Below are 25,238 nucleotides of genomic sequence, written 5' to 3'. Positions count from 1 at the left end.
AAATTGACCTAATAGAACAGTTGGGCTGGACCGGGCGATGACCTCCACTAAAGCACAGCCTACCATACTTCTGGCAAGGGAGAAAAGTGGTCCACAGTACATACCCCGGACTCCACCGGAGCGCTCCAAACCTGGGGTCAGCTCGACCCTCGGCACTCACCTAACAGGTTGATTGTCTCGCCCGAATGCAAGCCTTTTGGCTGAGACTACCCTCTTTTGGGTGGCACCTCGAAAACTGAGCATATCTTCAGTTTTCGCGAAGGACGGGCTGATCCTTGCTGTCTTGCTTGATGAAGGGTGCATCCTGTATCTTTTTGTCCGGTGGAATGGACTTGACTACGCTGCTTTTGGTTTGCGGAACTCTTCTAGTGCCTTATCAATATCACACAATCCTCTTGGCCGCGATCAACAGGGATCGAGCATAACAAGCATAAAGGATCCAGTGTTCCCATCATACGAAATCTTTTCTCACTCGAGCCCCTCATCCTTCCATAGTCTCTCCCTTCAACCCGCCCTACTCTTTCTGCCCTGCTCTCAAAATCGTCCAACATGGCTGTCCCAGTCCCTGTCGAGAAAAGCTTCGACATCAATGAACTCGAGCGTGCCGATACCTCGAAGTCGGCTGATTCTGACAAGCTGAACGATGCCAGAATCAACGCCTTCACTCCAGAAGAACAAAAGAAAATCATATGGCGCATCGACAGACGGCTCGTGCTCACATTGGGCTTTCTCTACTGCGTGTCCTTGATGGATCGAACCAACACAGGGATCGCTGTCGTTGCTGGAATGGGAGTAGATCTCGACCTCATTTCAAACCGATATTCGATTATGGTGCTCGTATTCTTTATTACCTACGTTTTGCTGCAGCCTCCTGCTACCGTCGTCCTGCGGAAAATTGGCCCTCGCAAGTTCTTGCCCACCATCACCCTACTCTGGGGCATGACGATGTGTGCCGCCGGCTTTGTCAAGACTTGGACTCAGTTGACGGGTCTTCGAGTGATTCTTGGTGTGTTTGAGGCTGGTTTCTTCCCAGGTACGTGTCAAAGGCAATATGTCTGTGGGGTTCGATGAGGACATATGAAATATACTCTCTGAAGAATCCCGAGATTTCTTCCTCAACATTCGAACGTTTGATCTGACTCTGGCGTTCCAGGTTGTGCCTATCTCCTTAGCTGCTGGTATCCTCGCTACGAACTCCAGAAACGTAATGCCGTCTTCTACCTCATCGGATCCATGGCATCCGCCTTCGCCGGTATCCTTGCCTACGGCTTCTCCCAACTGAAGAACCACGGCTCTGGTCCGAAATGGTGGGGTCAGCACTACGGTCCAACGGCAACAGATCCTGATGCGCCATCGGGCATTCTTCCTGGGATTGCGGGTTGGAGATGGATCTTTATCCTGCAAGGTACCCTCACCTGCGTCATGGCCATTGCCGCCTACGCTGTGATCGTGGACTTCCCCGAGAAGGCCACACAAACGTTTGGTCTCAAGTTTCTGAATCAAGCCGAAGTCGATTTCGTGGTTGCCCGTATCGAAAAGGACCGTCACGACGCAATTCCCGAGGAATTTAGAATCGGCATGTACCTCAAGAACGCTCTGGACTTGAAGGTCTGGGGGTTCGCCGCACTCTTCGGTCTGACGACGACGAATACATACGCTATTGCGTATTTCCTTCCGATCATTCTCAATGACGGCATGGGCTTTGATGTCGCGGAATCACAATGCCTCATTGCGCCCCCCTATGTCTTGGCCGCGATCGTCATGTATGCTTTCGCCTACCTGGGCGATAAATGGCACCTTAGATCACCATTCATCCTCGCAAATGGTTGCTTGCTTCTGATTGGTAAGTATAAAGTCGTCTGCACTGTTGTCCAACTTCTAACTCATCCATGCAGGCCTCCCGCTTCTCGGCTACCTCGAGAACGTCCCTGTTCGCTACTTCGGCGTTTTCATTGCCACGAGTGCGTGCAACGCAAATGTTCCATGTGTGCTCACTTGGCAAGCGAATAACATTCGTGGACAGTGGAAAAGAGCCCTCTGTTCGGCCACATTGGTCGGCGCAGGAGGTATTGGAGGTATCATAGGAAGTACGGTCTTCCGCGAGCAGGACAAGCCCAATTACCACCCAGGCATCCTCACCTGCATGCTATCAAGTGCACTGATCATCCTCATTACCCTTGCTTTGGATTTCAAGTTCTATCGAGCCAACAAGAGAGTCGCTGCTGGCGGGAAGCCGATCGAGGGCCTTGCGGGATTCCGGTACACATACTGAACGAAATATGGGCTTTGATACGGCTTGAGGGAAGTCTACAGGCTCTCTTCTAGTCAATATCTGAGCGGGATTCATGCTATCTCGTGGGGAAGACGTGGCAACCCACGCCTCTATTCTAGCGGAGGAGGTGCGGAATGCCAAGGCCTACGTGACACGACCTCGCTGATGAGACTGTCGAGATCAATGCTTCGGAAGTGCTGATGTCTCGAGGTTTCTGTGCTAGAACTTGATAAAATAGTACCTCACAACTTTGCAGATACATTGGAACTACATTGTGTATTAAAAAAGTGCCCAAATCTGGTGGGATGGGCGCAAAGTGGTCGCTTTGCTCAACTCCACAGCCAAGGAGTACTGGTTTCAGAGGCCCGGTATACCTCCGAGGGGGGCTTCCAGACCTCAGGACCCTGGTAGGTCTTCACCCGCGGTTGGGGAAGAATGCCTTGTCATACTTCGAGCTTTCTCCCCAGTTCATCGGCCGGGGCCATCTCGCTCCTGTTAAGCACTCCATTACCATTCCGAGACAGCGTCTGTTCCACGTCAGAATAGACCGCTAGTTCCTTGAGTATAGCGGCCTATTCTGACGTGGAACAGACGCAATCCCTACCTAATATTAGGAACAACGACAGCAATCCTGTGTTCAAGGGCAGACCAAACATTATCTACACGCCAAGGTTTCCTCAGTTGAATCCCTTCCACTCTGCTAGCACAGAGCTCGTTGATATCAGATTGTGCCCCTTCCATCTGAGGCAGGCTCACCCCTTGCTGAAAAAATCCTGGACAAGATCAAGTCGACAATCGCATATCATCGGATCCGGATTTGTGATCCTTCCGAACAGACATGGTTCTGATGCATCATCCTCTCCACACTTCGAGAAGGTCTCGAACGATGACCGGGCTTTGACCCTGCGAAAAGTGCGTCTTAGCGGGTTGATGTTTTGCTCGAAAAGCCGTCGAATTTACACTTTGTCCTAGCCCCGTTAGAACCCAATCTCATCCGCCGGTAGAGAATACGAACCCCAGAAGATCCTTCTTGCGCTCTGAGCCCGAAACCACGGGCTAGTGAGGCCAAGAACATGTCTATCCTGGTTCTGGCGATATCCCCGACGGAGTTCTGGCACCACCTCTTCCCCACGTTCTCACCCTCCGGATCCGCAGCGGATCCAACCCACGAGTTTATGCGGACGCTTCAACCGTCTTCGAGCAGAGAGATCACGCAACCTGGCTGTCTCAAAATTAGCACGGTTGGGGCAGCCCGGACTACCACCTATCTAATAGGTGAGGGATGGTCCTGTGGAATCTAGCTTCCATGGCATCGGAAACCATAAGCCTTGGCTCAGGATGCATCTCGGGGTATCCCTCTCGGATTGCGGTCATTCCTCTAAAACATGATGATTTTCAGAGGAGTACTGCTCGGCATACATCTCCAGCTTTGCCAGGAAGCTCAAGATCCCTCGGCCCTCAGGCAGATTGGGACTTCGGAATGGCCAGGTGACAATGCCCAAGAACTCTTTAGCCGTTCAAAAGCCGACGGCCTAGTCGTCCCCTCCGCCCAGATGCACAGAGAAGCCCAGTCAGGCAGCTGCACCTGAAGCAAACACCCAACTAAGCAGACTGGGACAGCCACGGAGGATATGGTCTCCTGAAGCTCGTCCCGAAATCATGCACCGGACAATTGCCACTGCCAATACTCGCTTTGCCCCTGCCCAGGACCATGTGGATGAGGGCTAAAGGCCAGACCGCAGGGGTCAGAGCCCCTCGGGACCTCGCGGTGTGCTCATCGCGGGATTCGATCAGCACTTCTGGAAACGAATCTTCTGTTCTGCATGATAAGCGCCGTGGCTGCCTAGACCTGGGTCCCGACTGCCCCATATACCCACCGGCGCCTCCCACCGAGTCACCAGTGCGTAAGTACATACAATCGTCGATGAGGTGGAAGGCAGTTACTCCAGCCGAGCGTGTCTCTCGAGGAACGGTAGTTGAGGACGTGGTTGCATGCCTCTTCGCTGAGCTCTTCCTGACTCACTTCTGTGAGCAATTACTCCCCCCAGAAGTACGTGGCGGACAAGGCGCTCGTCAGATGCCCTATCTGAGGTCCTAGTGACCGAGGAGGGTTTGTCAGTCTACTGCACCTCGTGCTCCTCGAGGGCCAAGTGACAAAGGAGGCATTTCTTAGTCTTACTTCCCTGAGCACTTCCTCCAGCCTGAGGTCTTGATGACTGGTGGCTCATGCCTCCCTACACACTTCTTCCACCCTGAGGTCCTGATGACTGAGGAGGCGTTTGTCAGTCTACTCTTCCTAGGCACTGACTCCTCTCCGAGGCCCAGGTGACCGAGTCTCTTGTCTACCACCCTCTCTGGGCATTCCCTTCTCTTCGAAGGAGGTGGCTGAGAAGACCCTTTTCATATACCTTCCCCAAGGTCCTAGTGAGTAATGGCGGTCGGCCCTCCCTTAACATCTACTCTCTCAGGAAGGAAGTAGCTTACAGAGCTGTTATTACATGGCTTTCTTGAGCACTTCCGGGAAGCTGACACCCAAGTAATGCTAGCAAAGTTTCCTTCCAGCGGTTCGTCGGGAAGTCCGACGACTGAGGAGGTGTTTGCCATATACCCTTCCTAAAGGCCTTTAGGAGAAACAAAGCTGATTTGTGTGGGCCTCACATGCCTGGCCTACAGGAAAAACGGGGCACAAAGTGATATGACGTCTCCTTCTCTTCCGTTGGAAGATATCAGCTGATGGAATTTGATGTTTCTCTCCTTCGTAACACAGGCTCGCCTCGTCATTGGAACTGACGAAACTAGTGACCTTGTACCTAATTGAAACTCTGATTACTCTCAACCGCAGTCGAATCCGGCCAGGTCACCTGCTCAAGCTATTGTGATTGGCTCCCTGGCGCAATGCGAGTCGCCCTCGGCTTCGCATGGGCTCTATGAGAGAAAAAGGAGTAAATTGGAGACTGGGAAGAAGAAAGAAGGAAGGTGACGAACAAGTCGCTGAGATGGAAGAATGAACCCTCGAGCTGATGTTAAGGTTGGCGTTGGGCTCTATATCCGCATCTAGTACCTGTTGACCCAGAAGTGGTGGCTGAGTGAGCCTCGCCAGCATCGCCAGTGTAGTAGTGGTTGGTGACGTGGTCAATAATAAAGTTGCCGACGAGATACTGATGGAAGAAATTTGAGGCCAGCAGGCTTATTTACTCAATATGCTAGTAATAATAGCTTCGCCAGTCACTTCGTCGTCAGCGCACGGCTGTACTTCCTTACATTTAAATCGTTATGGAAGAGAAGCCTTGTGATCTCGCTTTATTCTTCACTCGACGACTGAATCTCAATCAGGAGGTAGCAGATCACTCCTTCCCATCTCGCCCTGCCATCTCCTCAGCCCAAACCTAACTCTCCCAATCCTAGGCATCTTTTGAAGCGCCATCGTTTCCATGCGAAGCACGGTCTCTCGCCACAGGCATTGATTCGTCCAGTCATACGAGCACATCACCGCGCGTTGCATGCCCCCTTCTGAGCCGCAGAGGAGAGCAACAGTGGGCGGGCGTGCAGCACGAAATGTGGTGACGGTCCTGTCATACACGATTAGTGATGTAGAACATAAAGTAGCCACAACGGGAAGAGACGTCACATACATTGTATTCGTGTCAACCAGGGTGAAAAGTCTCAGCCTCTCACCCGTTGTCGATACTGTTCCCGCACCACCTGTCTCATTCTCGCCTGCGAGCAAGGGATCCATGCCCTCGCATTCGTCCTCCAAGAACTCACTATTCACGCGGTGATGGGACATATTGCTGGCATAGGGCGCCCAGGAGAGCCGTTCCGACGGAAATCCAAAGATCTTCATCTCAATTTTCCTGAGAGACATGTGACCTTCGAATCCGAATAGCCACGGCTGGGTATTCCATACCTTGCCTCCGTAGATATGCAAGATCAGCATCGGCGAGAGAAGGATGGTGACTATTGCAATCATCAGGAACAACGCCCCTATTCCTTTGCCCGTGGGGCTGTTTGGTGAAAATGCCACAGTGAGGACACCGGTGAAGAACCATGCCGGTGTGCCACGCACAAAATACCGAGCCAGCATGCGCGACCAGGTCTCTCGAGTGGTGATGGCAACACGCTGAAAACTGTCCCAATGGATTGTAGCCCCATAGGCGCCATCCAGAATCACGGTGTCGTCTTTGCCAATGCCGGCGACCTGACACATGGGTTGGATGTCCCAGAGTTTGGCACCCCAGTAGTCGTCAAGGTTGGTCCAGTAATGGCGCTTCTTGCTATCTTCACTGAGTAGATCCGTTCCGTCTTGGCCACTGTTGCCGGTCGCCGTTCCTGCGTTCTGGCTGTAGTATCGGTCATTAGACATGAGATCATGGTTGCTATCGAACGGCAGTAAGCAAATCATCCTTTCCAGTAGTCGGTCACTGTCGTTCGCCAACGAAAGGCGCGCGAATGCTTGGAACGCAGAGTCTGTCTGGTCGACCTTTGGCCGTTGCCTCAGCAAGCCCATCAATGCATACGACAGATCTCCTTCCAGGTATTTTGTTGTCCCCGTTTCCACCCGGCGCTTGAGGCATTCGAGCGCCAGAACCACGAGTTCCAGCCGACTCAGGGCCAGTGATCCCTCGTAGTTATCAATCAGCTGTCTCGCCACGTCGCTGTCGTCCCAGACTTGAGCAGGAAACTCCATCTTCGAGATCTCCAGTGGGGCACGCATGTCTCCTCCCCGCGTGTATACCTGTATCTTCTCTCCTGCCGGACCCAGCAGAACTTCGGGCCATGTCCACATGCGTGTCCCCCATTCTTTCAGCAGGTCGAGCGTGGTGACTGACGGCGGAAGACGGTCTTGGCCTGTCCGGCCCACCACGATGACGATCTTTGCCGCACCACGGACGACATCACTGATTCGGTAAACATCTTCTTGAAGCTCAGCCTTGTCGGTGGACATGCAACATTGGTCGGTCCAGTATGCAGCGACATTAGCGTTCCTGGCCGCTTTCCGGGCGATTCTGTGCAGGGCTTCTGCATCGGATGCAGCGTTCTGGCATTGGAGACAGTTACAGTATGAAGAGCCGGTGCTCTGGACGTCTCTCCTTGCATCGGCGCATCGTCGCTCGAACTGGTTCTCGGCAGTGTAAGAAATAAAGATATACGTCGGTTCAACACCTCCTCCATGCTCGTCAATCCAAACTTGCGGGTCGAGACAGCCTCGAGGATCATCATCGGTTATGCGATCTAGGAAGCATAATAGGCGTGGTCGGAGGCACCTATCGGATAGTCTGAAGTCGTTTGTGGTGCCAAAGGATCCAGGTTTGGGCATCTGACCTTTGTTCTCGCGGAAGTTCCGCGCGGACAGAGGATAAGACCAATAACGGTAAGGCACAGGGTCGTAGCAACCGTGGTTACGGACATGGCCTTCGACGTCGGTTGGAAAGATCATCAATAACAGCAGGCCAATGCAGGAAGGTAGCCAGCGAAGGCTGATATGAAGCCACTGTTCTTGTTTCCATGCGCCAATCCCAGTAGAAGATGATTCACCAAGGCCGTAATCCGCTGAGAATTCCGGGTTCGCAACAGGCATATGCGAGTAGGGCCAGTAGGCCAGACGGATGAGCCATGGACTAACGTTTTTGATGTACGTTCGCCGCCAGGTCGTGTCGTTGTCCGTGTCGTAGATCTCGTTGACTGTCTGGACGAATAGCTTTTCCACTCTCCCGTCGATCGGATCTAGGTATCGATCATCATTCAAACCGGCATGCTTGCGGCGAAAGACATCCCTGTGCCTGTAGATATAGATCCGCCCACCATTCTCGGATCTGTAGTAGTGCCCAGGGAGTTGGTAGGAATGGGGAGCCGTCCAACTGAACCAAGCGCGCTCGTGAAAGAACTTCGGATCAAGCCAGTGGAAGATTCGCTTCAAGTGCAAGTTATTGGAAAATCGATTGAGTAACGAATCAGCATCAAAGCGGTATGGATTGTCGTTTGGCACTTTGAAATCGTGAACTCCGTAGTCGTCCGCGTTGAGTTTTTGTTGGGCAGTAAGAGGAGCGACGAACTCGTTGTTTCCTGAGATAGCATCGCTCATTGACTGTTGGACCATTAAAGCAAGCCCTTGTGCCAAGCTGGAGTCGGCGCATTGAACTTACCACGTTGTTTGTGGAAGGCGCAAAGCTTCCAGGAGGATGATATGCTGGAGGATTGTAATAGCTGTCCACGTTATACTGCAGGCGTTCAGTTTCAGAAGGCAGCTGAGAGCAAGGCAAACGGGCATGGTCCATACCCCGTGGGGATCCGGCAACGGATCATGTATAGAAGGGACAGTGTAGGATGCATCGCCCATCGGCAGTGCTTCATATGGAGAGCGCGATTCTCGACCCCCTGTGGTAGGCCACCTTGCTCCTCTGCCAGTGTTTTGTCGGGCTGGGGGAGGACTATGAATTGTGTAATCGTTCAGCCCTCCGGCGGATTGGGAATAGAAATATGGGTTGTATTCCGTAGACCCGGCGCTTGTCAGTCGTTGTCCGTACTGTCGATGTGCTGACAAAGGATAGCTACCGATGATGAACAATAAGGAATCTCCAAAGGGTGGCCACCCATCTTACCTTTCCTCGGACTGTTCTTCGTTCCACCAGCCCCGTCCGTGGCTACCCTGGTAACCTGCGTTTAGTACCAAAGATTAAGTAAGGTTGGATATCAAGTACGCACCATTTTCAATCACAGTCGTTGTGGGCAGTACCTAGAAGCGAACAACAGCCTGTGAAACCGTCGAGAACCGGATGGGAAAGACGAATGGAGACGAAAGAGGCTGCATGAGGTCGCACAGTGCTTATCAGGCTGCAGCTCCAAACTCACCCCCGCCTCCTCTGCCTTCCGCCAAATTGCGCCGGCGAGTCCTCCTGTGCGTCCAAGGCAATCGGATTGGCAAAAAGACGGCAAGCACCAACTCAAAGGCTCGGATGCCTGGGAAAGCAAAAAATACGATTGGCTGCACTTTGGGGGAAAGCATGATGGTGGTGCGGCTGAGACATATTGCACCTATTCAGATTGGGTCTTGGAAAGCAGATACTGAAACCCTTGATGACAGTTGCAAGCGGGAATGACTCCCTCGCCGCAAAGCCCGGAAGATCACTGTTCTACTGGGAATTCTCTTTCTTCCTCTCTGTCCTTGTCGGAATTAAGCGAGAGCTCGACCAAAAGTCAGCCGGTCCAGAGTAGGGTCCGGATTCGGCCAGCTTTGATTGGCTGCCTGCTCGTGAATTGGTGGGCTAGTTTGGTCTGGGCTTCTGAACACGAAGAGGTGACTGCTAATTCGTGGCCAGTAGGGACCATCATGGCACGAATAGAGTTCATGTTTATGGGAAGTAACAGAGACAGGCTGATCATTGTGAAGACTTCGGAGAGTTAATATTTATCTTGCGCGGTGGCTGGGAAATGAAGTCATGAAACTTCTTCCGATTTATGATTTGAAATGACTGTTGGAGTTCAAATGACGCTCTGCAATGTTCAGTCCTAGCAACCTGATGTCACAGCCTTGTCAGAAAACGCCCATTGATATCCATGTTTCCACCTCAGGTGCTGCAAGTAAATATGGAATAGTCGAGAGAACGTCCAGTGCGATGGGACGACATATAGCATCGAGAGACTGAGGTGCCTGATGTTTGGCAAGGCTGGCGATTCCAAGTCACTATAACGCATTGGGCATGTTTGTTAATTGGCTCCACTTGTCACGTGAAAGCCTGCACTTCGGGCCTATTTCCTCGACTGTTTATTTACATCTTTGGCTTGGCAACTGAATAACGGCGACAACGGCTCCATTATCATCATTGCGCTCCGAGTCTACTACGTATTCATTCGGCTGCGCAGCCGCACCTTACCAGCTCAGGCGCCGTCCTCAAGACGCTCCTGTCTACCCTCACGCGCGTTGTCGCTCGTAACCTTTCTCTTATACTCATTCACAATCACATGTTGGCACTCATCCTGACCATCACTCTCGACCAGCGAAAGCCAGATGCTGCTGCTACTTCGATCACCGCGACGTGAACCACCGTGACATCGAAACTGAGTGCGCAACTCAGTCGGAATGGCCGCTCCTCATCTTCCTACGAAATTTCCCTGCTGGTGTCGCGCGGTGTATTCGTGGGGCGGTGAAACAGACAGAGACCTTGGGTTCATTGAAGGCGACTTGATAGAATGTCTCAATGCGGGAGATGGATCTTGGTGGATGGGAAGACTACTCCGAGACAGGAGAATGATGGGTCTCTTCCCTTCAAACTTCGTGGTTGTGCTGGAGGAAAATTTCGTCCCCACGCGACGGTCCGCCAGCCCCCTACCGGATATACACAAGAGCAACAGTGGAAGCAAGAAGACACTACAGGAAAAGAAAGAGAAGGCGAAATCAAGACGTCCTTTTAGCGGTTATAAGCACGCAAAATCACCTTCAGTTAATGGCGCAGCTGGGGATCAACAAGCCGTGCCCGTTTCTGCGCCGGCACCACAAGCCCATAATCCACGAAATCCTCCCTCGACAGTCTTGTGGCAACAAAGACCACCGTCCAGAGCTCCTGCAAGATCACCATCTCCTTTACCACATCATGAAATCGGGTCTTCTCCCCCACCACCTCCTCCGCCCCACCGGATCATTGGAGGCAGAGCCGCCTCACCAGCACCACAAGCCTTTGACATGAATGATCGATATCAGTCATTCTCTCGCACGCCTTCTCCCGCGCCACCCTCAATCAATGGACATACTCCCCCAATGATCCGGAGTGCCATGGACGACGTCATGTCTTCTCTTGAGGATATGACGTTAGTAAGACGTGATTCAATTCAGCAAGACAAGCAATTCAATCCTTGGTCTCCAGAAGCCTTTGACGACTTTCGTCGATCCAATGACCGTCCGGGTCCTCGTCCACTCACCAGTCTGGGACTGGGCGCCGGAGGTAGCACTTTCTCTGAAGGACGCATCAATTACAGCAGTCGCCATAATAGCCCAGATCGATATCAGGATGGTCCACCTCGACTGGAAAACTACGTTCAGAGGATGGAAAGTCGGCTGCGCCGTATGCAGCAGGCTCGAGAAGGGCAGGACTTGGATGCAGCGGACAGTGACCCTCCTGAACCTCCGCCCAAGAATTCACCGTGGGCAAGCACATCAAGTGCTCGTCGTCGACTGTCGATGCGAAGGAAATCCGCTGTTGATCTTGGTGACGCGGCTCTTTCAAGAGCCCTCACGCAAAAGACGAACTTGACGAACAACAGTAGCTCAAGTAGCGGAGCGCAGAGTTCTGCAAGCACTGGCACCAACTTTTCGCGTCAGACCGCGATGACCGCCCAAAGCATTATGAGCGGATATTCCGCGGGTGCATTTAGCGCGACGAGTGCAGGCAGCCTGGCAAGGAAGAGGATGGGCAGTCTTCGAGATCGTATGGCCAGGCCAATGACAAGCACTGGCACCAGAGATGAGCAATGGGGCCAAACGGAAGCACGACCGAAGACTCCAACTACAGCAGCGTCCTTCCACTCAAATCATGACTCCAGACAAGGGGCGAAGTCAGCAATCGGCTGGGAGGATGCAAATCGAAGTGCGAACGGTGGACTCGGAGGGTTTACGACTCCCAAGGCCAAAAAGCAAGGCTTCTTCAAGAAATTGATCGACAGCGCGAAGACAGGTGCAGCCAGCGCCAGGAGTACTATCTCGGCCAGTCAGGCCGGAAGCAACTCTGGTTCTCCCACAAAACTAACGGGCATCGCTGGCGGCACCGCTTTCAATGCACCGACACCGATTGCGACTCATCAGTCAAATGGCGCTTTTGGACGGGACGCCGCGAAAGAGATGGGTTTGATCAGCGGAGCGTCTGGTTCGTACATCCTCACTCGTCGCGACGTCAACCGATCGAACACGCCGGGACCATCAGAACGGCAAGAACGCGCCGATAGATGTCAGATGCTAGATCAACCTGTCATTTGCCCTGTAGAAGAACTGTACGAGAATCTTCAGGGAGACGAAGACGCCGACGGACGACCTGTTTATGCGCCGTTCCAGCTCAGCAATCCAAGTTTCAGCCAAGTGGACAAAGCCGCTCGGTTCATCACAAGCATACCCAGCAGTGTCACGGCAGGGGCCCTCGCAACGGGCTTTATATGCCGTCCATACCGCAGTGGCGTGCAAAGATTACGGGCGATATTCATTTGGTGCTCTGAAAGAATCAGCTGGGAAGAGGACCAGTTTGACGGCTACGACTTCAATCAACCGGTTGATACGAGAAGAGTGATTCAGAGCAAGCGAGGAAGTAGCCAAGAAGTTGCAGAAGTCGTGCTTGAAATGTGCACTGCTATTGGCATTCATGCGGAAGTCGTGCATGGGTATCTGAAAACACCCGGCGAAGAACTGGACTTGGACGCGATTTCTCGACCGAACCACTTTTGGAACGCTGTGCTGGTCGATGGAGAATGGAGAATGATAGACGCGAGCCTCGCCAGCCCAACCAACCCGAAAAGATTACTATATTCAAGTATCAGCACCAGCATCGCGGAAGCTTGGTACTTCCTGGCACGGCCGAGCGAATTGTGTTGGACTCATGTACCCGTCGACGACAGTCAACAGCACATGATCCCCTGCATCAGTCCTGACGTGCTTCTAGCCCTGCCTGGAACAGGTCCACCATTCTTCCGGCAGGGATTGTCAATGCATGCCTACGACACGAGCATCATTAGGCTGGATGGCCTGGAAATGTGCACATTCAGCATCAATGTCCCTCCGGACGTTGAAATAGTGGCAGAGGTCGAAGCCAGGAGATATCTCTGCGATCAGGACGGCGATGTTTACGAGGACGCTGATAACCTGACGAAAAAGAGAGCCCTTGCACAGCCGAGCTGGTACAAAACAGTACCGAATTCGGACATCGCCCAGAAACGCTATGTCATCAAGGCAATTCTACCAGGGGACGAGGGCATCGCGTACGTCAAAGTCTACGCTGGGAAGAAGGGTCTGATGCTTTCGTCGAGGGATATCGTGCATCCTTTGGCTCTTGCAGTGCCTCTATACCACTCAGGCGAGAACCCAGCTTATGATTTTGTCATGCGACATCCTACGCCGCACGCCACACGGCAAGATCTCTACGTTGTGCAACCTCAATGCTACCGCCTTGGGGCTGGCGAAACCTATGTCTTTTGCGTACGTCAACACGCCGCGTCTGTAGCATCTACACCTGCGAACGAACAGAACGGCTTTGATCTCCGCCCGGTCAGTCCCAATCCGCTCGCGCGCCCCACTAGCGCAATGAGCATGACTAGCAGCACCACCGGATCCAATCCCAGTGAATATACCTATGGCAACAACCCCAACCATGCCGCTGGAGTCAAAGTAAAGGACAAGCCCGCTAAATTGGCGATCCAGTCTCCTGGCGGGAAAATCATCAGATTGAACCGTAAGCACGAGGGGATCCCGCAACCAGCAAATCTGAAGGAGGTTGATGGTGAAGTGTTGGGAAGCTTCTGGGAGACCGTAGTCAAGGTCCAAGAGAGGGGCATCTGGAGAGGGCTGGTCCTGGCGGATCGGAGTGCCAGGTGGTGTGTTTGGGGAGAGTGGGAGTGCGTTTGATAGTGGACGTCGCGGGATTTCCAAATATCCCTTGAAATTGAGTAATGTCGGTACGCAAGAGGGAGTCAATTTGGCATTGGTCGCTGGGACATGGATGTGGACTTGGATCTGAAACATTTGGGAGAGCTTGCCTTTTGGAGATAAAAAGTTCCGGACTATTTGTGTGTTGGCAGCTGGCTGGGATACAGAGGAAGCTGAGCTTGGGGAGTGGTTTATCGTGCCAGTTTTCTACGGATGAGGATTCCTGGCGCCATGACTTTGCTTCCTGCCTTGATTGATGCTTGACGACACGGTACAATGTTCGCCATACATGTCTTGTACAAGTACAATTTCGGGTTTTGTTTTTCAAGCACTCATTGCGACGATAATGGCTGCTAATGATCAGTTGATACGGGCCATTTCAAACACATGTTTTCGAAAGATGTTTTCTTTCTGTTCCGAAGTAGAACAATTCATTTTCGGTCTCTTTCTATTGTATCAAGATGCCGATAGCCATAAGAAGAGTTGACACAGCGCGACATCACTATGTTCGAGTGCTCAAGTATTCATAGTCTCAGATTTTGGGCGTCTCCAGATTATGATGTTTCCCGGCTTTTCTCCGCGACTCTGAAGGGAGCATTTGGAAGCCTCATGAGTGGGGTAGGATGAGTAGCCGAAGCCGAAAGCCATTGTTGAAGATGTCTTACACTGGATCCGAGAATTTTATTTGGTTATAGACGACAGGTAATCCTCTTCAGACGGATCAAAACACAGGACTTGGAGACGAACCAACAACGGACAAAGTGCCATGGACAAGACGAATCCTCCCGACTTCAACCCTTCGGGCCACTTCGATCAACTCTCATCCAAATATGACGACTTGATCGGTCTGATGACAGGTGACATTGGACGCTATACTTTGAAGGCACTCGTCAAGCCGCCGACCTCAGATATGGTGATCCACGACAACGCGTGCGGCACAGGTCTGGTCACAGAATACCTCCAGCACGTCTCCTCCACTACGGGCACTTATCCAAAGATGATCCACGCGACAGACTTCGTGCCCTCAGTAACCAGGGTCATGCAGAAGAAAGCCGCGCAACAGCAGTGGAAGAACATCGACATCTCGGTCATGGACAGCCAGGACCTCACGTTTCCGGACGGCACCTTCGACCTCAGCATCACCAACTTCGGGATCTTTTTCCTCCCGGACCCCCAGAAAGGGGCGGACCAGATCTACCGCACACTGAAACCCGGGGGTCTCGCCGTCGTCACGGCGTGGAAGGAGCGGAGGATGATGGACACGATCGCCGCGGCGCAGAAAATCATCCGGCCGGATCTGAAGCCCCTGTACAGCCCGTGGGGGGAGCTGTGGTCCAAGGAGGAAACGCTGCGAAACGTTCTTCTCAACGCGGGCTTCAAGGCTGAGAACGTGAAGATTGTGGAGAAAAGGACAGACGCGGTGGTAGAACCGTTCCTCCAGGACCCGGAGATGGTGGCACGGTCGTACCCAGCGGCTGTGGAGGGCTGGAGTGAACAGGACAAGGCCAAATTGGGCCAAGAGATATTGAGAATTGCCCGTGAGAGGGATCCCAAAGGCGGGGGGGTGGGCGGTCTCTACTCCGTCGCGTACATCGCGATAGCAAGAAAGTAATTATTGGTAATCGAGGCATACGGTGTATAATGGAGATTCAACATCCCGTTTTCATCAGACCGGTGAAGCCAATCTGACGACTTGTCTGACATATACCTCCCTGCCGTAGCCCTGGCTCGGACACCTTAAGGATCTATTTCAAACCCGTCCAGGTTGTATTTGGTCAGGAACATAGACATTCAATGAATGAATACGTATAGTAGTCGGATAACTTCTCCAGGGGTGACTAGCCTCAGGCCCGGTAACCGAGATATGCTGAGGGACACAAAATCGCCACAAAGCTGGATTGATCTGATTTGACTCGCTTACGTCCTCGGAAGCCGCAAGTGATTAGAAAATGTCGCTAAGATTCCTCCTTGTGGGAGAGTGCGAATCCTATGAAAAGACACCAGTATCCGCCGGCAGATTTCCCATAGAGAAGCCATTTATGCTGTAGGCATGTACCCAACGGATAAATTCTGCTGACTTGGCGCACCAAGAGATCGAGCTGGCATTAGTAGTAACTCACGGGGAGCATATCTCAGGATCTAGCATACTGACCGCTACTCAAGGATTAGTCCCGGTGGGCGTCGGCATCATTTGTGCTAACGACAGTATTCATGTACCTTCTGCGACCGGCCATTGTGCGTGATCCCCCACACCGCTGTTATCGCGCAGACCGAGACTGTCTTTGTGCAAGTTAATTCCTCAAACTCACTTTTTCGCGCGGGAGCAAAATGCGGGGTGAGCTCACGCCCATCATATACATACGAGTCGACAGGTCAAATAAACGTCCTTTCTCTTCGCCGGTGACTTAAAGTAAGCCGTGCTGCTACCTCACATATATATCTTGTTCGCGAATCACGCTCCTTGCAGTCGACAGGCATCTTTCTTCGTTAACAGCACAAAGATGTCGTCTAAACCCGTCATCGTGTTCGTACCAGGCGCCTGGCATTCGCCCGAGGCATTCTACCTCGTGGTAGGCGAGCTGGAAGCAGCCGGCTATGAGACCAGAGGCGTCAGACTGGCCTCCGTCGGCTCGCCCGAGCCGCTCAAGGACTTTCAACCCGACGTGGAAGCCATTCAACAAGTCTTGAGACCATTAATCGAGGACGAGGAAAAAGACGTCCTGCTCTTCGTTCACTCGTATGGGGGCGTCGTGGGAAACGAGGCGGTCAAGGGCTTCGACAAAGTCTCACGCGAAAAGCAGGGCAAAAAGGGAGGGGTGTCGCATATCTACCTCTGCTGCGCATTCGCCCTCCCCGAGGGCGTTTCCTTGATGGACGCCCTGAATCAGACACCCTTGCCTTGGTTCCAAATCAATGAGGAAGAAACCATCGTCAATCCCGCCACGCCGATTCAGACATTCTACAATGACGTTGACGGTCCTGAGAAATACGTCGCAATGCTGAAGCCACATAGCTATCGCACCTTATTTTCCAAGGTGACGGACCCTGGTTGGAAGTACGTCCCGAGTACATATCTGCTGTGTGAGAAGGATGAGGCAATCCCGATTGATGCGCAGAAAGGGATGGTCGAGGGAGCTCAAAAGGCCGGGGCACAAATGAAGGTTGAAACCGTGAATGCCAGCCATTCCCCGTTCTTGAGTGTACCACAGGAGGTAGCGAGGTCGATTAGGCGGGCGGCGGGTGAATCACTATGAGGAGGAAGGGGAATGCACTATATCTAATATGGAGATATTAACAGAGGAAGGGTCTTTATGCCTGATATAGCGAGTTGCTAGCAATGATGGGGAAAAAGAGTCCCCTCGTTCCCTCGCATGTGATATCTGTCGGCAGGCGTGGCTGGATGCTCCGCCGTACTACCCCGGATCTGTTTTGCCTTCCGATTGGCCGCCGATAACTGCAAGGGCGCAGGCGAGAAAAACATTCCGACTTCGTCCCCGAGATTTTCTCATGGGTGACTACAAAATCTATTCTGGCACGGTAATACCTTTTCCCTGCCTGCGTACCTGCCTATAAACCTGACCGTCCCATGTTCTGCTGGAGCTAGAATACCGTTCGGGGTTGTCCTTCGCGAAGACCATGCCTCGACCATAAATCTCACCTTCTGCCCGCATTCTCCCCCGCCATGAGTCAAAGTAACCCTCCTCCAAAACCCTCCTCTGTAGACCACAGCAGCAGTGTCCATCCTCCAGCTACCTTGCATCCCAAACCTCGCTCGGCGGTACCCTCGTACCTGTTAAACGGGTCTTCTCCTCTGCACCGTTCCCAACCGACGACGACGACTCGAGCCCAGGAGCGAGAGAACCTGGCATCCTCTATTAAAGCTACGTACGGCCGACGGAGAACCATAGATTTCACAGCCGAAGGTCACACGGCCTCACAGGCCACCATGCCGAGCGGGACGTCGTGGCTGGGCCTGGAGAACACGCAAAAGGAAGTGGACTCGAAACGTCCGGCCAAACTGCACACCCCAGCTCGAGATGAGCGAGACGAAGCACCGCCGACTCCTCCGGCATCTACGGTGTCGCGTCCTGCAAGCCCCTATACGCTGAATCCACCCATCGACTTTGATGGCCTTTCCTGGCCGTGTATTGGCACGCGCGAACGCCTGGATCAGACCCCCGAACAAGCACAAGTCCGCCTCGATAAACTCGCTGGCGCGGTCAGGACGATATTTGAATGTATAGGCGAAGACCCTGATCGCGAGGGACTGCGGGATACGCCCGAGAGATACGCCAAAGCGCTGATGTTCTTCACCAAGGGCTACGAGGAGAACGTGCGGGATTTGGTCAACGGGGCGGTGTTTCATGAAGATCACGACGAATTGGTTATTGTCAAGGACATCGAAGTGTTTAGCCTGTGCGAACATCATATGGTGCCATTTATTGGAAAGATGCATATTGGGTATATCCCGAACCGGCGCGTGCTGGGATTGTCCAAGTTGGCTAGGTTGGCGGAGATGTTCTCGCGCCGATTGCAGGTCCAAGAGCGGTTGACGAAACAGGTCGCCCTGGCCATTGCCGAAGTCCTGAAGCCACAGGGCGTCGCGGTTGTGATGGAAAGCAGCCATTTGTGCATGGTGATGCGAGGCGTGCAGAAGACGAGCAGCTCGACGACGACGAGTTGCATGCTAGGTGCCATGAGGAGCAGCGCCAAAACACGAGAAGAGTTCTTGAGCCTGTTGAACCGGAAGTGATGGTCCACATGTGTTATGGACCGATGGGGCTTCCGGCTCCAGGTCTGCGTTACGAAAAGAGACATGTCTGGAAAATGAGGCGCGTTTGGCGGAATTTCAACAAAAAGGAAATGGTGTAACCAACTCAACGGCGGTTAATTGTTGTCGGTACCACAGGTGAACAGTACTTCGTACTGGGAGGTGGATATTTGGGAACTCTGGTACCTAGCGAATATGGATATGTACGGAGTTTGGAGCAGCTGCTTTGTGACATCCAGTCATGTTCTTCTCAAAGCACTGTCACAGATATAGTTCTTTGCTAAGGTTGTCGACGATACCCAGTGACCTTGCGATACCCGAATACGTCGTGATATACTGCGAAGTCACTGCACGTGACACGTCTTGGCACATTTTGCTCATTGCGCATCACTTCGCATAACGTCCCTCATCAATCATGAATCATGGCACGCCAGGTATCTTGACGAATTAATCAATTCCTCCAATCAATCTGGCATCAGTAGACCTGACAACGACTGTGCTAGGCCCAAGTCCGGACGAGCCGCTTCTTTAGCGGCATCAAGTCTGGCAAGGCCCTCATTTCAGGGCGGACGGAAAGCGTTCCGGCTTCCCTGATAGCGAGCTAATCGATTTTGCACATGAGGTAGTCCTCACAGCCTTGACTCCTCAAGCCAACCTCGTTACAATACCATCCGCATTCCACTACAACTCGCTTCGATCGAAACCGGGTAAGAGCGATCGGTAACGTGGTCGAAAATGGGCAAGCTGGTGACAGTAGCAACTTGCTCCCTTAACCAGTAAGTCCGTGCCTCAAGCCCAAGAAAGCCAACCTCTGACACATTCCAGGTGGTCACTTGACTTCGATGGCAATGCAGAGCGCATAATCACCAGTATCAAGCAGGCCAAGGCAGCAGGGGCTCGGCTCAGAGTCGGTCCTGAGCTGGAGGTTTGTGGATATGGAGTACGTGGTCCTGGCATGCTGCCCTAACGTCGTCCGAGCCTATATATTTTCACCTCTGCGTATGCTAATGCAACCTGTCGTGCTAACTGTCCATCAGTGTGCCGATCATTAGTAAGTCTTATAACCTACGATCTGCCCTGTTGCTCCTAACCATAGCAGCTTGGAGGGAGACCTCTTCCTTCATTGCTGGGAATCTCTGGCGACCATCATCACCCACCCAGATGTCTCCGACTGTATTCTCGACATCGGCATGCCCGTGCGCCACAATTCGGTCCGTTACAACTGTCGAGTGATTGTCTTGAATAAGAAGATCCTCCTCATCCGTCCCAAGATGGCCATGTGCGAGGAAGGCAACTACTTTGAGTCTCGGTGGTTCACCCCTTGGACACGGCAACGAGAGGTTGAGGACTACCCACTCGAAGATGCGATCAGTAGCGTTACCGGCCAGCGAATGGTATGTTAAAGCTTGTATTTTTTGCCATCGCTCTAGAGCTCTGTATAATCTAAAAATGATAGGCACCTTTCGGAGATGGAGTCCTCCAGACCATTGACACGCTTGTTGGCGCAGAAACGTGCGAAGAGCTGTTCACTCCGAATGCCCCTCATATTCACATGGGACTGAATGGCGGTATGTCGGCTGAAGAGCTGCTGTTTCTTGCTGTTCTGTTTTTCATTGCTAATGAGTTATCAGTGGAGATCTTCGTGAACTCCAGTGGCTCCCATTATGAGTTGCGGAAGCTCCAAACACGTGTATCTCTGTAAGTCCTCGTTCCCCCTGGACATGTTTCGAAATCTGGTGCTCGACGTCCGAAACGCTGAGCCAGACACACCAAGAGACGACACTGACTTCGTGGCTGCAGCATTCGAGAAGCTACGAGACAAAATGGTGGAATATATGTGGTACGTGAGTCTGAAACCACCTCCAGTGATGCCCTTTCCTCTCACTTTCCGGTGTGCTAATGGTCAATAGTACTCTAATCAACGAGGCTGCTCTGGAGACAGATTGTACTAGTATGTCCCGACGAAAGCTGTCACTTTGATGCTTCATTGCCTTTGCCCACGCTCTGTTTCGGGCCAGGCTTTTGTGCTAACGAACATCAAGCGACGGCTGCGCCATGATCTTTGTGAATGGTAGGCTACTGGCTCAAGGGAGCCAATTCAGTTTGAACGACGTCGAGACTATCACTGCAAACGTCGATCTCGAGGATGGTAGGTAACACTAGGGGCGCCTCCACCTGCCATCAGGACTCTGCCACCTCTCTGACTTTACTTGTACAACCGATTGATTCTAACAAGTTGTTAGTACGGTCATTCCGTGTCTCTCACTCCCGAAACCTTCAGGGTGCCCAGGCTGCACCATATCCCCGTATACCCGTCGACCTACGCTTGACACACCCGGGTTTCGAACAAACCGGCAAATTCCTCGCTCCCTCTCCAGATATCCCCATCCGCTATCATTCTGCTGCCGAGGAAATTCAATTGTAGGTGAATTTTTGTGCTCACGGAATCGTGCATTTGCACATTGCAGGGAAAAGCAAGACGGCGAGCGCCCCTTTGATTCAACCTCGGGCCCTGACTTCTTAGATCTGCTAACTCTTCGGATCTGTCCTTCCCACGATCCTCTGTGTCCTTTCTTGTTATGCTGATGCGCTGGCTAACGTAATCTTTTCGATGATTAGTGCTCCTGCTCTTTGGCTTTGGGACTACCTGAGGCGCTCCAGAACAGCAGGATACTTCCTACCTTTGTCTGGCGGCATCGACTCTGCATCAACGGCTGTGCTCGTGTTTTCAATGTGCCGGCTGCTCTATGACGCTATCACGTCCGATCAGACCCTGCCTCACACCAAGGAGCTCGTTCTGGATGACCTTCGTCGAGTCTGTGCACAAGCCGACGACTGGACACCATCCGGCCCTCAAGAAATTTGTGGACACATTTTCCACTCTACTTACATGGGTTCGAAGTACGTGGACGTTGTTCGCCAAAGCGCGAGCATCAGGCGTTACCTGTCTATCCTCAGCAACTTTAACCGCTAACACACCAGCAGGAACAGCAGCAAGGAGACTAGGTCCAGAGCCGCGGCACTTGCGAAGGCGATAGGATCGTATCACATCGACCTCAATATCGACGGTGTCGTCTCAGCTCTCACCACGCTCTTCACCACCGTCACCGGATTTACACCCAGTTTTACTTCTAAGAATCCTTCCGAGGGGCTTGCCTTACAGTATGTCTCCTGCATCATAGCCTCTTGTTGCCTGATGACGTCTTTATTCTTTCCAAACTGCGGCTAACAATAACCAGAAACATCCAGGCACGCATACGTGTAAGTTATCTCTCTCGGTGGTGCTGACAGGATCTGAACAAGCTTCTGTACTTGCAAACATGATCAACAAGCTAACGTTGTGGCGATTGATAGATGGTTATTGCGTACTTTTTGTATGTGCTCCTGGACACCCGCCCCATTGAAGCAGGGGCATTGTCCTCTCCCCTCTGGCTATTGGATCCAGACTTGGCTGACGTTTATTAGTGCCCAACTCTTGCCTAGTGTCAGAAAGCGCAAAGGAGGCGGCGGTCTCCTGGTTTTGGGCTCTGCCAATGTTGATGGTACCTCAATCTACTCTCTTTCAACCCAGGAATTTCACTGATCATATCAGAGCAACTCCGTGGTTACCTGACCAAGTATGATGCGAGCAGCGCGGACATCAATCCGATCGGCGGCATATCCAAGGTCGACCTTCGAATGTTTCTGGCTCACGCCCGAGACAATCTCGACCTCCCACTTCTGCAGGGCTTCCTCGACGCTACGCCGACGGCTGAGCTCATCCCCACAACCAACGCCGACGCTCACACCCAATCCGACGAGGAAGAAATGGGCATGACGTACGCCGAACTCAGCGTGCTCGGCCGGCTACGCAAGGTTGGACGTCTCGGCCCATGGGGCGTCTTCGAGAAGGTAACTGCCCCAGTTCCCCCTTTCATCAGCCACCCACTAATGTTCCACCTCCAGCTCCTCCCTATCTGGACGTCCCCACCACCAAATGCAGATGAGATCGCAACAGAAGCTCGCGGCGCACACTCAGATCCGCAGTACGTCCATAGCGTGGCACATGGTCAGAGCATGACACCGCGTGCCGTGTACGAGAAAGTGCGAAAATTCTTTTGTGAGTATACCATCTTTGCCGCCGTGGCCCCCCATGACTGACGGGGAAAAGATTACTATGCGATCAATAGACACAAACAAACCACCCTGACGCCCGGATTACACATGGAACAGTAAGTGATGGTTGTGGGATGAGCTTCTTCGAGAGTGTTAACCATATCCCTCAGGTACTCGCCGGACGATCATCGATACGACATGCGACCATTCTTATATCCCAGCTTCACAGCGCAGTACCGTAAGATGGAGAACGCAGTTCAGGTCCTCGAGGACAACGCGAAGAAAGCGGGTGCAGAGAGCAATGGCATTTGAGAATATATAGGAGACTTCCAGACTTGCTAGCATAGACTGTCCACTCCTGCCCATGACTTCCTCAGGGGCTCTGGTCCATTTAATTCATGCCAAGAATCCCGCCAGATTGGGGAGTCCGATACCGGCTTCGGAGATAACCATGGAGGGGCTCCGGGCACGGTCACGTGTGAGGGGTCGTGATCTCCATCTCGCCGCGTCGCAGGTTTTCAATGGGGCGCATCGACGTCCCGAAACCCGAGGCAGACAAATCAATCAATCAATCAATCAATCAATCAATAGTCATTGCGGCGACCCTCAAAGTTGCGTGCGAAGATCATGTAATCGAGGGGTTTCTGAGTGGGAATTTTTTTGGCTCTACGTCTATCTCGAGGCCCAAAGATCGTAGGAACGAGCTCATCATCGACTCTCTTACCCCCATCCGGCACCTTGGTACCACTCCTACTCGTTCGGGGTATCTCCCTCGTCCACTTCCACTTCCACTCCCCTCTCCCCGATTTCTCATCCCTCGCCTCGTTTCCCGCATTTGTCAGTGGTGAATCTCTTTCCCTCTTGTGTGTTTTTCGTGGGTTGTTGTTGGAGGATCATTTTATGATCAGAACCTCTTCCTCCCCCTTATGTTACATCACCACACGCCATAGACTTGGATTCCGTTGTTGCGTCGTCGGGCAGCATCATAGAAGAAAAAGATTGGCTCACTCAGGCGTCCGCGCTCCGCATATCATCACCGAGTTGAACAACATGGCCGCCGCCATTCCTCACCCAGAGTTACCACGTCCGGCACATCTTGACCGCGACTCTCCGCTAGGGCGCAAGTTCGGGAAGGAGGTCACCAATTACTTTGGAGGTGAGTCTATCTTTTGTCTTCGGGACCATTGAGCGGGTAGTCTATTGAAACTAGTTCTGGGAGACTGACATGATCCATTACTTTCATTTCCAGGCTCGCCCATCAACCGAGTCTCGTTCCTGCGCGAAGACTACACCTTCCTGGCGGGGGCGTTTGCCCACCCGACCACCAGATTCCTCGTCTACAAGACCCTCTCCCCACTGATCAAGACGCCGACCGAGATCCACTTCGCGACCTACGACGAGATCAAGACGCTCCTCCCCGAGAACCCGTTCGCGCGGACCGAGAAGGAGATCGTCGACGACTTCGACTCGAGCGTCGACATCCCGCAGCTGGTGTTCCTGGGGCTGGACGAGAATGTCACTGACGGCTACTCGTATAAGAACTTCACGGGCGCGCCGCACTGGGCGCTGGACATCACGCCCAAACGCACCTATGAAAAGGAGGCCAATGCGTTGATCGAGTCGTTGTTGGAACAGGGCCTGAAGTTCAGCGAGGGCATGCGGGCCATGAGCTTCCCACCGGACATTGGTGAGTCTTTCTCTCTGTAAAATTAGGGACATGAGGCGCACGAGACTGACTTTCTCTGGTGAAAAACAAAAGCTGCCCAGTACGCTCAGGGCCGTCACTACCTCGACTGGAACTACCGCAACACGTTCTGCGGCACGTGTGGCCATCGAACCCTCTCCGTCCACGGCGGAGCCAAGCGAGTCTGCCCTCCGACAGACAAGGCCGAGACGCCGCGAGAGCGCGAACCGTGCTCGACCCGGACCACCCTGTCAAATCTCACGTTCCCCCGCACCGATCCCACCATCATCGTCGCGGTGCTCAGCCACGACAGCAAACGCCTCCTGCTGGGCCGACAGAAGCGCTGGCCCCCGCACTGGTTCTCCACGCTGGCGGGCTTCATCGAACCGGCCGAGAGTGTCGAGGACGCTGTGCGGCGGGAGGTGTGGGAAGAGTCTGGCGTCGTCCTGTCGCGCGTGCTCGTGCACTCGACCCAGCCCTGGCCGTACCCGGCGAACCTGATGATCGGCGCCATCGCGCAGGCGGCGTCGCCCGAGGACGAGGAGATCCGGCTGGAGTACGACCCCGAGCTCGAGGTCGCCAAGTGGTTCACCCTGGAGGAGATCCAGGAAGCCCTGCAGAACGGTACCAGCGGGCTGGGCGATCCCGCGCCCGAGGGCTACAAGGAGGGAAATCTGCGGTTGCCGCCCCCCACGGCCATTGCGAACCAGTTGATCTCGGCGGTGGTCAAGGGTGGGTTTTTGGAGGGTGTCACGCCGATCACGAAGCTGTAGAGCGAGCCCCGAAAGAGAGAGAGGGA

General features: G+C 53.0%; 8 protein-coding genes across 8 annotated transcripts; 7 read left to right on the top strand and 1 right to left on the bottom strand.

Moving 5' to 3' along the window:
* Positions 1–549: 549 nt before the first annotated feature.
* Positions 550–2,272, top strand: AYL99_03951 (hypothetical protein; the record flags this gene model as incomplete). The annotated part of the gene is made up of 3 exons (XM_018835465.1): positions 550–1,033; positions 1,154–1,843; positions 1,896–2,272. 3 exons carry the CDS (start codon positions 550–552, stop codon positions 2,270–2,272), a joined length of 1,551 nt encoding a protein of 516 aa, XP_018695115.1.
* A 3,325-nt stretch (positions 2,273–5,597) lies between these two features.
* AYL99_03950 (hypothetical protein) lies at positions 5,598–8,609 on the bottom strand (the record flags this gene model as incomplete). Its single annotated transcript, XM_018835464.1, has 4 exons — positions 5,598–5,841; positions 5,905–8,357; positions 8,416–8,490; positions 8,550–8,609. The coding sequence occupies 4 exons, from the start codon at positions 8,607–8,609 to the stop codon at positions 5,598–5,600; spliced, it is 2,832 nt and encodes a 943-aa protein (XP_018695114.1).
* Positions 8,610–10,520: 1,911 nt separating this feature from the next.
* AYL99_03949 (hypothetical protein) lies at positions 10,521–13,868 on the top strand (the record flags this gene model as incomplete). The annotated part of the gene is made up of 1 exon (XM_018835463.1): positions 10,521–13,868. One exon carries the CDS (start codon positions 10,521–10,523, stop codon positions 13,866–13,868), a length of 3,348 nt encoding a protein of 1,115 aa, XP_018695113.1.
* A 787-nt stretch (positions 13,869–14,655) lies between these two features.
* On the top strand, positions 14,656–15,501 carry AYL99_03948 (hypothetical protein; the record flags this gene model as incomplete). Its single annotated transcript, XM_018835462.1, has 1 exon — positions 14,656–15,501. One exon carries the CDS (start codon positions 14,656–14,658, stop codon positions 15,499–15,501), a length of 846 nt encoding a protein of 281 aa, XP_018695112.1.
* Positions 15,502–16,390: 889 nt separating this feature from the next.
* Positions 16,391–17,143, top strand: AYL99_03947 (hypothetical protein; the record flags this gene model as incomplete). The annotated part of the gene is made up of 1 exon (XM_018835461.1): positions 16,391–17,143. One exon carries the CDS (start codon positions 16,391–16,393, stop codon positions 17,141–17,143), a length of 753 nt encoding a protein of 250 aa, XP_018695111.1.
* Positions 17,144–17,571: 428 nt separating this feature from the next.
* AYL99_03946 (GTP cyclohydrolase I) lies at positions 17,572–18,642 on the top strand (the record flags this gene model as incomplete). The annotated part of the gene is made up of 1 exon (XM_018835460.1): positions 17,572–18,642. One exon carries the CDS (start codon positions 17,572–17,574, stop codon positions 18,640–18,642), a length of 1,071 nt encoding a protein of 356 aa, XP_018695110.1.
* Positions 18,643–19,395: 753 nt separating this feature from the next.
* On the top strand, positions 19,396–23,067 carry AYL99_03945 (NAD+ synthetase; the record flags this gene model as incomplete). The annotated part of the gene is made up of 19 exons (XM_018835459.1): positions 19,396–19,436; positions 19,486–19,600; positions 19,698–19,711; positions 19,760–20,054; positions 20,117–20,228; positions 20,292–20,358; positions 20,461–20,500; positions 20,571–20,611; positions 20,703–20,809; positions 20,904–21,081; positions 21,280–21,561; positions 21,646–21,822; positions 21,900–21,921; positions 22,015–22,034; positions 22,126–22,202; positions 22,253–22,551; positions 22,606–22,759; positions 22,811–22,871; positions 22,926–23,067. The coding sequence occupies 19 exons, from the start codon at positions 19,396–19,398 to the stop codon at positions 23,065–23,067; spliced, it is 2,244 nt and encodes a 747-aa protein (XP_018695109.1).
* Positions 23,068–23,805: 738 nt separating this feature from the next.
* On the top strand, positions 23,806–25,212 carry AYL99_03944 (hypothetical protein; the record flags this gene model as incomplete). Its single annotated transcript, XM_018835458.1, has 3 exons — positions 23,806–23,911; positions 24,005–24,442; positions 24,515–25,212. The coding sequence occupies 3 exons, from the start codon at positions 23,806–23,808 to the stop codon at positions 25,210–25,212; spliced, it is 1,242 nt and encodes a 413-aa protein (XP_018695108.1).
* Between the last annotated feature and the right edge of the window lie 26 nt (positions 25,213–25,238).

The sequence above is a fragment of the Fonsecaea erecta genome (genome assembly GCF_001651985.1).
Source record: "Fonsecaea erecta strain CBS 125763 chromosome Unknown Scaff3, whole genome shotgun sequence".
NCBI classification, from domain to species: Eukaryota; Fungi; Ascomycota; class Eurotiomycetes; order Chaetothyriales; family Herpotrichiellaceae; genus Fonsecaea; species Fonsecaea erecta.
This window is presented reverse-complemented; position numbering and strand designations above follow the sequence as displayed.